This window comes from Zingiber officinale, chromosome 2B (assembly GCF_018446385.1).
Source record: "Zingiber officinale cultivar Zhangliang chromosome 2B, Zo_v1.1, whole genome shotgun sequence".
Lineage (NCBI taxonomy): Eukaryota > Viridiplantae > Streptophyta > Magnoliopsida > Zingiberales > Zingiberaceae > Zingiber > Zingiber officinale.
Genome location: NC_055989.1, coordinates 91,262,374 through 91,274,355, shown reverse-complemented (window position 1 = coordinate 91,274,355; position 11,982 = coordinate 91,262,374). Strand labels below are relative to the sequence as shown.

Genomic DNA, 11,982 nt, shown 5'->3' with positions numbered 1-11,982 from the left:
CAAATAAGAAGGGAAATGTTGAAAATGATAACAACGAAAGTTCAAACGAGAATGTCGTTACCGAACTTAGCTGTTATAAAAGAACTATTGACGATCAAAACAAAGAGCCACGTCGTAGCAAACGGGCTAGAGTTGAGAAATCGTTCGGGCCAGATTACATGACTTTCATGTCAGAAATGGAACCAAGAACATTAAGTGAGGCTCTCTCTAGTCCCGATGCTCCAATGTGGAAAGAGGCTGTCAATAGTGAGATTGAGTCTATCATGAATAATCATACTTGGGAATTAGTAGACCTTCCTTCTGGTAATAAATCATTAGGTTGTAAGTGGATACTAAAATGCAAGTATAAAGCTGATGGATCAATTGACAAGTATAAGGCCAGACTTGTAGCCAAAGGGTACAAGCAAGAGGAAGGTCTTAATTACTTCGACACCTACTCACCGGTGACAAGGATTACGTCCATACGAGTGCTAATAGCCATTGCAGCACTGTATGACCTTGAAATACATCAAATGGATGTTAAGACTGCGTTCTTAAATGGTGAGTTGGAAGAAGAAATTTATATGGAGCAACCCGAAGGGTTCATAGCTCCAAGAAATGAGAAAAAGGTGTGTCGACTTGTTAAGTCGTTATACGGACTTAAGCAAGCGCCTAAACAATGACACGAAAAATTTGACAAAGTAATGCTGTCAAACGAATTCAGAATAAATGAATGTGACAAATGCATTTATGTCAAAGACACACCCAAAGGCTATATAATCGTCTGTCTGTACGTAGACGACATGCTAATAATGGGCAGTAATCATGATGTAATCATGACTACAAAGAAAATGTTGACCAAAAATTTCGATATGAAAGATATGGGTCAAGCAGATGTTATATTGGGAATTAAAATTCTCAGGACATCAGAGGGGATAGTTCTAACACAATCCCATTATGTAGAATCAGTATTGAAAAGATTCAATGCGTACGATCTTTCTACTGTAAAAACACCTATGGATCTAAGTCAACACTTAGCGAAAAACCATGGTGAGACCATATCGCAGTTGGAATACTCTCGGATAATAGGCAGTTTGATGTATCTTACAAACTGCACACGTCCGGATATTGCCTGTACGGTCAACAAGCTGAGTCGTTTCACCAGTAATATAATCCAAACGACGCCCATTGGAAGGCATTGATGCGAGTTCTTAGATATTTGAAATATACTATGAACTATGGATTACATTATGGAAAATATCCCGCTGTGTTGGAGGGATATTGTGATGCTAATTGGATATCAGATACAAAAGACTCCAAATCCACTAGTGGATATGTATTCACGATCGGTGGGGGAGCAGTATCTTGGAAATCCACTAAGCAGACGTGCATTGCTCGGTCAACTATGGAATCCGAGTTTATAGCACTAGACAAAGCAGCTGAGGAAGCTGAATGGCTGCGGAACTTCTTGGAAGATATTCCGAGCTGGGAAAAACCTGTACCTGCCGTACTGATCCACTGTGATAGTCAATCGGCGATTGGAAGGGCACAGAGTAGTATGTATAATGGGAAGTCAAGACATATACGTCGTAGACATAATACCATTAGGCAGTTGATCTCGAATGGAGTGATTGCAATCGACTATGTTAAGTCCAAAGATAATTTGGCAGATCCTCTAACGAAGGGGTTGAGTCGAGATCAAGTATACTGCTCATCAAGAGGAATGAGATTAAAAATCTACAACTGAAAACGACTGTAGTGGTAACCCAACCTTGTTGACTGGAGATCCCAAGATCTTGGTTCAATGGGACAACAAAGTTTCGAAGTTGTGGTTCAGCACATTAGTTAGTTTATTTCTATCCCAATCCTAGGATGAATTTGTGCTGTCCTACCTCATGTAGTGAGGTTAAGCTTATGCTTTTAGTGACTTCTATACCTGATAAGGTGGAGTATGGTAGGATACTCTTGATAGAAGTGTCACCTATGTGAGTGTGAAGACAGGCCGCTTCAATGAAACACTCATGAATCCAAGATGGTGTCCATGGCCAAAACGGAACCAACCATGAGAACCTAAAGTAGGTGAGATAGGTCTCTGTGTGGGTGTTATTGTCTTAGTATACACAAACAGCTGAGCAGTTCAAGACATCACGTTCACTGCGCAGCTTAGTATACTCGATAGCATTCCACTACGGAAGGTTCAAAGCCACAAGCTACCTCTCCCGATGCAGTGACTTATCGATTGGACTCTTGTAAAGTGTCAGCATGCATACACGCATTACATTAATTTCCATTCATGTGGGGGATTGTTGGATATTGGGGCCTAAATGGACCAATACGATTGTAAGGAGGAAAAATCGGAAGCCATCAATTGTTGAAAGTCGTAATTGACTTCAAAATTGAAATCTACGTTTCGCGTAGATAGATTTAGACTATTAATTTGCTCAAAACCGATTAAGGGTGAATGAAAAATTAATGTTCAAAGTCGGCCCAAAATAACGTTGGTTATTCATTAAGGAAATGCAAGGGAGAATAGTCCCACATCGGAAATTTCCGATGTGCATTCCTTACTTATTAATGATGTTGAGTTATTGGAGTTAACTCAGAAAAGTACCAGGTACTCTCTGCTCAGGGGCGAGCAGGTGCTCGCACCTGTGAGCCCGCCACGTGCGCACGTGCGCAATGGGCGCTTTGTAGGCGCACTTTGCACTTCGCATCGTCGCGAGGAGCATTGAGGAGCTTAAATTTATGCTCCAGGTGACATTGCAGTGCCTACATGGCACTCGGGTGACGTGTCAGGCTAGTACCTGACATGGCAGTGCCTATGTGGCATCCTCGTGGGCAAAGGGAGATGACTGGACAGTTGGTTGGGCGAACGGATGGCAGCCGTTGATCAACGTTGATCAAAGAAGTATGGTGGATCGCTTGTGATGCGATCTAGAGCGTTGGATCACAATGAGTCACGATCTGACGGCTTGGGATGAGACATGATCTGAAGCATCGGATCAATGGATCCAGATCCGATGGCTGATAGATCTGAGGGTCACAACTCTTAGATCTGATGGATGAGATTAAAGGGGCTATGTGAAGGGTTATAACTCTTCAGTCCGGACGGCCCAGATTAATCCACCCAAAGGTCACACCCCTCCCTAAAGCCTCTTCCTTCTGTATAAATAGAACCCTCCAGATTGGAATCAAATCACTCAACTTAATCTTCTCTTCCTCAAGTATTCACTCACTCATCTTGTGCATTCAAGAGTCCAAGAAGCCTACGAGAAGGTTCGCTGGTCTCGGAAGTCGGAGTGCTACGATTCCGAGATGATTGTCGTCGTTGTATCTTGGGAACGAATTGCAACAATCCGTTAAGCACCGTAGCGGAGCAATATCGTTTACGGAGATAGTGTCGAATACTAGCCTCGACGATCAGTTTGCATACTCCGGAATTTACCGGAAACAACAGTACTCAGAGAACAAGAGTCTAGACCAAGCAATTTTCGGTTCATTAAGCAAAAGGCATTCATATAATATACTGTGCATTGCTCCAGTTAACAAAATTTACATGAAGCAACTAGTTAAGAATTAGAACGCTATTGAACATTTACAAGTCTTACAATTCTTAAACTTCTGGGAATCAAGATTAGAAAATGCTCATGGAATTTGCAGCTCAATGATAAAGCATAAGATTTTAATACAACCCGCAACTCTCACATGGAACAGGTTTTAATCTCTTTAACCATTCATGGATTGCAGGGAAAAGCAGTTTGCATCTTGATTGGCCAAAAACTTTGATATATTGCTTGGTATAGCAAGAGGTCTAGCCTACCTTCACCAGGAGTCAAGAGTGCGTATCGTGCATAGAGATGTGAAGGCTAGTAATATCCTACTTGATGCTGATCTCCACCCGAAAATCTCAGACTTTGGTTTGGCCAAGCTCTATGATGACAAGATGACTCACATTAACACTAGGGTTGTTGGTACAATGTAAGAATTACCACTTTGGTTTGGCCAGCCTTTGACCTCTCGATTGTATGCAAACACTGGCATTGAGGAGGGATGATGATTCTTCCTTTCCGGGGAAGTATATGTTTGTGCAAGTGTTTTGTAATGTGAGTGCCACGAGACTTAGCCATTGCCATCAGTAGTTAGTTTGTCTTTATATTTGCTAAGGAACATCTGAAATCTGTAAAGATAGTTTGTGATATCGTGCTTGCTAAATAGATATTTTCAGTGTCAGGTTCCACACATTGGTTTATTGCCTAACTATGCTTAATACTCGACCATTGTAGTTTACTTGGCTCTTCATTAGCTGCCAAAAAGCTTTCCTCTCTCGACGACCTAGTAACACCAGTCGACAAAGAAACCGGTGCAGATCAGAAGAGACTTCTCTTAACACCATGGCACATCAAAATCTGCAGCCAAACTGTTTTCTCACCGTCTCTATGGAATGATTTGAACTCAAATGTGCATAAAAAATTTGGAAACACTCTTTCTAAGAGAGAAAGAGAGCGAGAGAGAAGATGAACGCTGTTGCAAAAACAAGTGAATACAGAAATACACTGTAAAGTCAAATCTTCATTCTTTGTGTAAAATGATGTTAGATCAAATATTAGATAAACTCAAAAATTTACAGACTTTACGATTGAAGTTTGTAATGTACCTTTATTACTCTTTATCTCCTGACTAATGACTTCCAACCTCTATTCTTCTGAAGAGTAATTATATTTACCAATCTTCATGCACGGAATGTATCATTTGCTCTAAATTGTCAGCTGATGTCTCATTCTGAACTTTGAACTAAATTTTTGATCGATGTCTAGTTCTTATTTCCTTGGCTTCATACATGATAAATCATGCCAACCTGAATAAGGGAAGAGTGGGGGATCCCAAGAGAAACTGCAGGACTGCGGGAATTTCGTCGAAGAAACCCGTATATTACATCGATTGTAAACTTTTTGATCCATGGCGAGGATTCATGAGCTACAACACAGGTGTGGCCCATCATGTATGAAACGCCAGCTTCCCTCTCTTCCAGCAATTCCCACACCTCTTGCCTCAGTTCTTGTGTTTCTTCAACCAATTTAAACCGCACCTTCTTTCCACCATCTGCAACAATTGCAAGCCCAGCAAGAGCATCCGAGACTGACTCTGAGGGTTTAGCAATCGATGGCTTGTCACCGTTGGCTGAAGAATTTCGACCTTCCTGGTCAAGGAACTCTGCAAGCTTAAGCAGCAACTGATTCTCGAATTCGAAATTGTCTGAACCTCCATCCTTATAGCCATACCTTACTAGGCATCTAAAGATCCCATGCTCAGGTTGTCCAATTCTTGTGATTAAGAATCGTTCATGAAGAGGAACTTTTGGCACTGTTAGTGTCTGCAAACACACGAATACGAGAACTCGATGAAAAGCTGGAAAATTTGTGACAAAGTGGGCAAATAGCGGTGGGACTCCATTTATGATGTTAGAGTAGACGAGGCCAACTCCTGGGACTCGGACAAGGCCAAGGCTGGGGCTGCTGCTGAGTATCCTGTCGAGGCTGACCTTGTTTTGAAGCTCGAATTCCCTCTTCTTAACAGTGCCATAGTGCCATGTAAACATGGCCGTCAAGATTGTCAGCGATATAACAAGGGGAAGCCAACCTCCATGACCAACTTTGGCAACACATGCAGATAAATAGAGGAGTTCTAGAGAACCAAAGGTCAAGGTGAAGAGGAGTGCTAGGAATATTGATCGCTTCCAGACGACAGTGATGATAAGAAACATCAAGCATGTTGTCACCAGCATTACTGTAATTACAGCCAATCCTAAAAGATGGAAGAAAGAAGAAATTATGGATCATTTATCAAAGTTCAAACCAATAAGGTTTGTTGTTTTCAGCTGTCGGAGACTCAGAATGAAGAATAAAGAACATACCATAAGCATTTCCAATCATTGTAGTATCTCTGAAACCAATGGCAACAATGAGACACAAGAGCATAAGAAGCCAGTTCACCTCTGGTATGTATATTTGCCCATTGATATGGTTCGAGGTGTGTATAATTTTGACACGAGGGAAACATCCCAAAGCTCTACATTGACTGATAATGGAAAAGGTTGCTGAAATAATTGCCTGACTTCCAACAACTGTGGCCAATGTCGCAATGACGAACACTGGCCAGAATACTCTATCTGAATTAAGAATTCAAAAAGACTAGGTGAAATTATTGATGATGCTAGCAACTAAAGAAACAAAGAATCTGAAGTGACAACTAAATATTCATCAGAACAGTTTGATTTTAGCAACTTACAGACCAAAGATTTCTAAAGGGCCTATGCTTGACTATTTTAAGGTCATTTCTCCTCTTTAATGGAATAGATTTTGGAGACAGGAAAGCAAGTGTGATCATTACCAGACCTTCCTCTAGTAAGCTGAGAAATCAGGACTTTTTTTTATATTGCAAAAGAGTTGTCAGTTTAACCACCTGGGAGAGCTTTAAAGAAGCTTTGTTGGAGATCATCTCTGTGCTTGGACAGGTAGGCGGCTTCGCCCATGTATGCAAGAACCAAGCAAGGATATACTACTGCCGTAAATGCTATCTGAAAAAATAGTAAATGAGAATCTAGATAAAACTATTTTCGTTTGTCTTAGTTTGAAATAACAATTATCTGAATGAAAGAACAATTTTGAAGATCATTTCTAATTATTGAAACTAAAGCAAAGTGAACTACGGACTACAAAAAAAATGACCCAAGTTTCTTTCACCACAAGGTTGAATTACCTACAATCTATTTCTAACTGAAATATGATACACATGCAAGAAACAACTAGAATTAGGCACATCATGAATGAAAATACTAAAAGAAAGTGAGTTCCTGAGTGAAAAATAAGGATAATTAACATTAAAGAAAATTAAGGATAATTGCAGGATAGTAAGTTTCAGATCCAGAACAGTGCATAGAACAACATCTATAATATCAGTTAAGAAACTTCTAATATCTATAAGTCAGCATTGTTCTAATGACTTAACGAGTTAACATTCCAAGTGTTATCTTACCCGAATAGAAAGCTTTGAGAAATGCCCAAGGTCAGCAAACATTGCCTCAGCACCTAATAAAGCACATTTATAATTAGCTAAAAAAATAAATACAGCTGTTTGTAAATTATATATCGAAGTGACAAACCTGTAACACAAAGGACAAGGCCTCCAAGAGAACTCCATCCATCCTTCCCAGACTTCTTAAAGAAGAGATAAATATAATGCGGTGAGATAGCACGAATAACACCAGGGTTCCACTTAATGGTGTTGTAGATTCCAATAGTACTTATGCAAATAAGCCAAGCGATCAAGATTGGAGAAAACAAAAAACCAATTCGATGCGTTCCATAATGTTGTAGAGCAAACAGCCCAATTAAGATGACGCACGAAATAACAACAGTGTAACCTGCATGAATAAGAATAAGCCTGTTATATCAGCTGTTGAGTCGATGACGCAACTCTTGGCTGGTGCCCATGCAATAGCAAAAGATAAAATTTACTTAAACAGAGAGTAGCTTGTCATTTTTAAGAAAAATGCTATATGTACCCTACCTTTAGTCAACGTAAAACACCTAAAGGCAAAATATTATCATTTCAAAATGGATTCAATACTGTGATGAACCGTGCTTTGATGAATTGTTGTGATCGTTATTGGTGGCAGTGTTAGTGTTGTACTGGTCTTGTGTGTTGCACATGAGCACAAGTGTGTGAGAGACAGAGAGGAGAGGCAGAGAAAAAGGCTATGCTCTTACCTTCATGAAGACCTGGAAGCTTAATTCTGAGTCCAGAAACAGCTGAAACAACTAGAGAAACATGAAAAGGAAAAAAGTGTCAGTTCAAATTATAGGATTTACCTTCATGCAAATGCAGTGGAATTTTTCTTTCTTAAAAAAAACCTCAGATACTCTAATACTAAACTGAGCCCCTAGTATGTTCTTAATCTGCATCTTACCTTTTTTACTATTGAAAACGTCAAGCACGCAAATTCACATAGGTAGCTCTCAAGTTAGTTTCATGAAGAAAATACTAGAATTGACAACTCCAATTGTCGATGTCATTTTGAAGGAACCCATGGTGATGTTTTAGATTTTTATTTTTTTTCTCCAGAACCACAATGTTTAGTTACTTATGTATTATCTTTTAGCTTTGCACATTTCACCCCCAATATAACCACTTCAGGCGTTTTGCTAATGCTGACAATGACCAATTTAAGACTAACTCATCTTGCGAAATTTCTACTTTAATCAGCTTCAGAATTTTACTCAATTGTTTAGACCATAAAGCAGCATTTCACAGGAATCCGACTATACCTGAGATTGTCGGGGTCAAACAACCATCGCCAATGACCATACTTGTCCCTAATAGCGTAAATAGTAGTAGCAAAAGTCGAGAAGTCTGATTCTTCTCGAGAAATTTCTTTATCCGTAAACTAGTTCGAGTTTCCTCACAGTCAGTTTCAAGCTCGTAAGCAGTCAGGTGTTCATGTGCAGCATGGGATGTCCTCGACAGTCCAATCTTTGAATGCCGCGACATTAATGAATACAGAGCAAAGGTCCCGCCTGTATACAAGAGAGAAAATGAAGATGGAAGTCCCAAGTATACTGGACCGGATTTTGAAATATAGTAACTACCTTCACCATTATCATCTGCTCCTAGCACCAAGATGATGTACTTGCAGAGAGCTATGAGAGTGAGACTCCAGAAAACTAGAGAAAGAGCGCCTAGAATCTCAGCATCCTCTTCATGGAGGCGTAGCCTGCCTGAGAAGGTGCTCTTGAAGACATAAATAGGAGAGATGCTTAAATCTCCATACACGACACCAAAACTCTGGTAGGCCAATAAAAGCGTGGTTCTGTATGATTTCTACAAGCAGTAAGAGTTAGTGACAGAAATCGAGACCCAAAGATTGTTCGTCAAGAGCGTAGCAAAAATCATCAGAACAGAGTAAATGCATTGAAACAACAGTGTAATGGCCAGAAAAATGTACGTGATTTATTCACGAAGGGGTGGGTCGGACAAAATTTATTGTGCAATTGTGAATGAGAATAAAAGAAATACTGCCAAAACCTCGTGATTCAACATTCTCAAACATAAATGAACAAAAGTTTGATGTTAATAAATATTTAGGTTCATGTTTGAAAACAAGAGGCCAGAAAGTCCGCAAACTCTGTTCTATTCTGATGAGAGGACAGTAAAATGTACAATTAGTACAAGAAAATAGAGCCAGATGGAAAATCAACTTTTCCAACAACAACAAAAATATTCTTGCGAGGGGATCAAAATTCTAACTTGCCCTATAGAGCAAATAAATCTTAATTGAATTTGCTAACTTCTAAACTCAACATCTGCAATCAAAATCCCTAACCAAAAAGGCATTAAGAAGACGACTTCGGTTCCTGTTTCCATTAAAAAAACATCGAAAAAATATATATCCAGGCCCTACAAATCCTCGAATCTCCGAAAAGTTCAAATCTTTGGGCGTTCCAAAAAACGCCGGAAAGCAGAAAAAAAACCACGAGAAACGCCATGAGGAAGAAAACAAAAACAAAAAAAAAACAGCAATTAACTCACTGAAGACCGGCTCTCCGAGACCCTAGATTGTCTCTCCAAATCCATACTTCCCCCTCCTCTCCGTCCGCCTGCGCCAGAATCTCCGACCGCCACCGCTGAAATCTTCAACAAGGGCATCCAAAATCTTCTACTTTTTCAAAAGACGTGAGAAATCCGGGATGATAACGAGAGCCGACGCAGAGTGGGAACAGTTACGGAGGAGGAAGAGGCGGCCAGAAGTTGCGCTTGCTTTGCTCGAACTGGATGCGGAGCGGAGAGCGCCAAAACGTCTCGGGCTCCGTCTCGCGTGGTTTTTGGTTTCATTCAACTCTACACGTCTGTGAGTTTGGCTTTGGCTCTCTCTTTATTAGACCTTGCCATCTTAATCAATGCACTAATTTGAACGGAATTAAATTTCCAATATTTTAATAAATTTAACATACATTTTGATTTTAAAAAATTAAAAATACATGGAAAAAAATGAAGAAAAAAAACGTCCTATTTTCTCAAAGAGGTGTTCACTTTCAGTTTTTATCAAAAAGTGATCCCGCTTCATCATATTTATAGTGTTCTCATTCATTACGGTTTAGTAACTTTTATAAAATATAATTAACCTGTCCAGAAATATTCACATTGTAAATATAATTTACCTCCTCCGCCTAGGGACGAGTTGGAAGTTGAGGACGAATGAATCATCTTTTATCATATAATTTAGATAAATTAGTATATTTGTATAAATTTATCCTCCAAATGAGCCGCGTAATCAAAGGATATTGGCTTCTCGATTTACTCTGGTAGTCGGTAGAAAAATTCCGTGGGGCCAGACATGTCACCTCCAGACTAATCAATCAGGCTAACCGGATTTATCTATTTTAGATAAATCCTTAATTATTTAAAAAAACTAAATGCATTGTTTTTTACTTTTGGCTAAAATATATCCTTAATTATTAATATTGTAAGTCTTGGGATGTAATATATTCATATATCTCTATAATAATATGGTATTATTCATTTTAGACCTAAATTCTCATAGCTCTACCTAAAAGGACGTTCTACCTAATTACTTTTGAATTTAATAATAAATTTAACAGTATTAATGAAGCAATTCGATTTAAACTTTTATTATTATCGAATCAAATCAAGTTATGTTTTGCTTGAAATTATTTTTTGAAAGCCATGAGCTATATTCAATTATGTTGAGTGGCGTAGCCAGGGTTTTAATTAGAGAGGGTGATTTTAAAAAAATTTAAATATTAATATAAATCAATTTTTACAATATAAAAATCTAAATTTTGAATTTAAGGAGCTAAAAACAAATTTAATTTTAAAATTTTTGACCTTAATCCTAGGTTCTAGTTAAAATAATTATACATCGATTCTCATAACTTATCTATGACTCTAAGTAAAAAAAAAATCATTTATGATCTCACTTTCTCATAATATTTAGTAATTCTATATACGAGACCTTCATTCTGATCTAAATATTCATCATAACTAGCAACCTAATAAAATAAAGTTTATACTTTACAACTCTTCCTTTCTTCCTTCTTTCAATTAATGAAATAGATAATAAAAAAGGAACAACTTACTCTTCTTATTATCGTTGTGGTTGGACAATGTGGGAAAACAACCGCTTATAAAAGGAGAAAAGGGAGATAAATGAGTGAAGGCACAATGATATCATATGACACGGCGGGGTTGCAGTATATGTAGGGAAAAAACGAAGATAAAAATGAAAAAAAAAAAAGTTTTCTCAAAAATATCATAATTTATTTAAAATTGATCAAATTTGTTTAGACTTTAAATTTGATTCGGTCATAACTTAACCAAATTCAACTTCAAATCAATCTCAATTTGAACCAACATAATCATTATCTCCTCGTCTACTCGTTGAATTTAGTTCGAACTCAATCCAATTTTAATTTAATGCCCTCACTTTGTGTTCTATATTTAATTTATCCATTTATTATTATATATATTTTAAAATTCTATATTTAACATTTTAAGTTGTGATATTTCCTGGTAAAAGTGCTACTATTTGATAACTTAAGTTGAGGACTTTTTAAATATGTGATCAATTTTAATTTTTGACAAAAAATGATGATGAACAGATTGGTCAAAATAAGGATGAGGAATTTTTTAAATATATACTATTAATTAAAAAATAAATAAAAGGGTCGGTCACACTCCTCTCCACAAGGCGAGGCTACACCCCTGATTATGTCACGGCTCTTGATATTGAGTTAGAGTATTTATGTTCATTAGCTAGCACAATTAAACATGAGGATCCTATTGTTTTAGTATTAGAATTATTATTATCACACAAATTTACGATTTTTTTTTATTATTCTTGTGAGGATCCTATTGTCATGGAGGTTATAATAATATAAAACGTGTTAAGCGGATATTAATTATTTTTCTTAGGAGAAAATTTGCAAA

General features: G+C 37.9%; 1 protein-coding gene across 2 annotated transcripts; it reads right to left on the bottom strand.

The window, feature by feature from the left end:
• Nucleotides 1-4,679: 4,679 nt before the first annotated feature.
• On the bottom strand, nt 4,680-9,898 carry LOC122046335 (probable potassium transporter 13). 2 transcript variants are annotated; one of them, XM_042606974.1, is made up of 9 exons: nt 9,565-9,898; nt 8,625-8,856; nt 8,304-8,552; nt 7,746-7,796; nt 7,139-7,399; nt 7,012-7,064; nt 6,439-6,553; nt 5,891-6,145; nt 4,680-5,781 (listed from the first exon to the last, which is right to left on the bottom strand). In XM_042606974.1, exons 1-9 carry the CDS (start codon nt 9,679-9,681, stop codon nt 4,811-4,813), a joined length of 2,304 nt encoding a protein of 767 aa, XP_042462908.1. In that variant the 5' UTR covers nt 9,682-9,898; the 3' UTR covers nt 4,680-4,810. The 2 variants fall into 2 exon arrangements, with proteins under 2 accessions (XP_042462908.1, XP_042462909.1); XM_042606975.1 differs by having other exon boundaries at nt 8,625-8,845.
• Nucleotides 9,899-11,982: the final 2,084 nt, after the last annotated feature.

What these genes read in the sequence shown, in the direction of transcription:
- LOC122046335 (XM_042606974.1), bottom strand. Translation starts at nt 9,681, where the DNA reads ATGCCCTTGTTGAAGATTTCAGCGGTGGCGGTCGGAGATTCTGGCGCA. An exon ending in GCTTCCAGGTCTTCATGAAG is followed by an intron (nt 7,400 to 7,745) that starts GTAAGAGCATAG and finishes TTATTCATGCAG; the next exon opens with GTTACACTGTTGTTATTTCG. An exon ending in TCTCAAAGCTTTCTATTCGG is followed by an intron (nt 6,554 to 7,011) that starts GTAAGATAACAC and finishes CTATTTTTTCAG; the next exon opens with ATAGCATTTACGGCAGTAGT.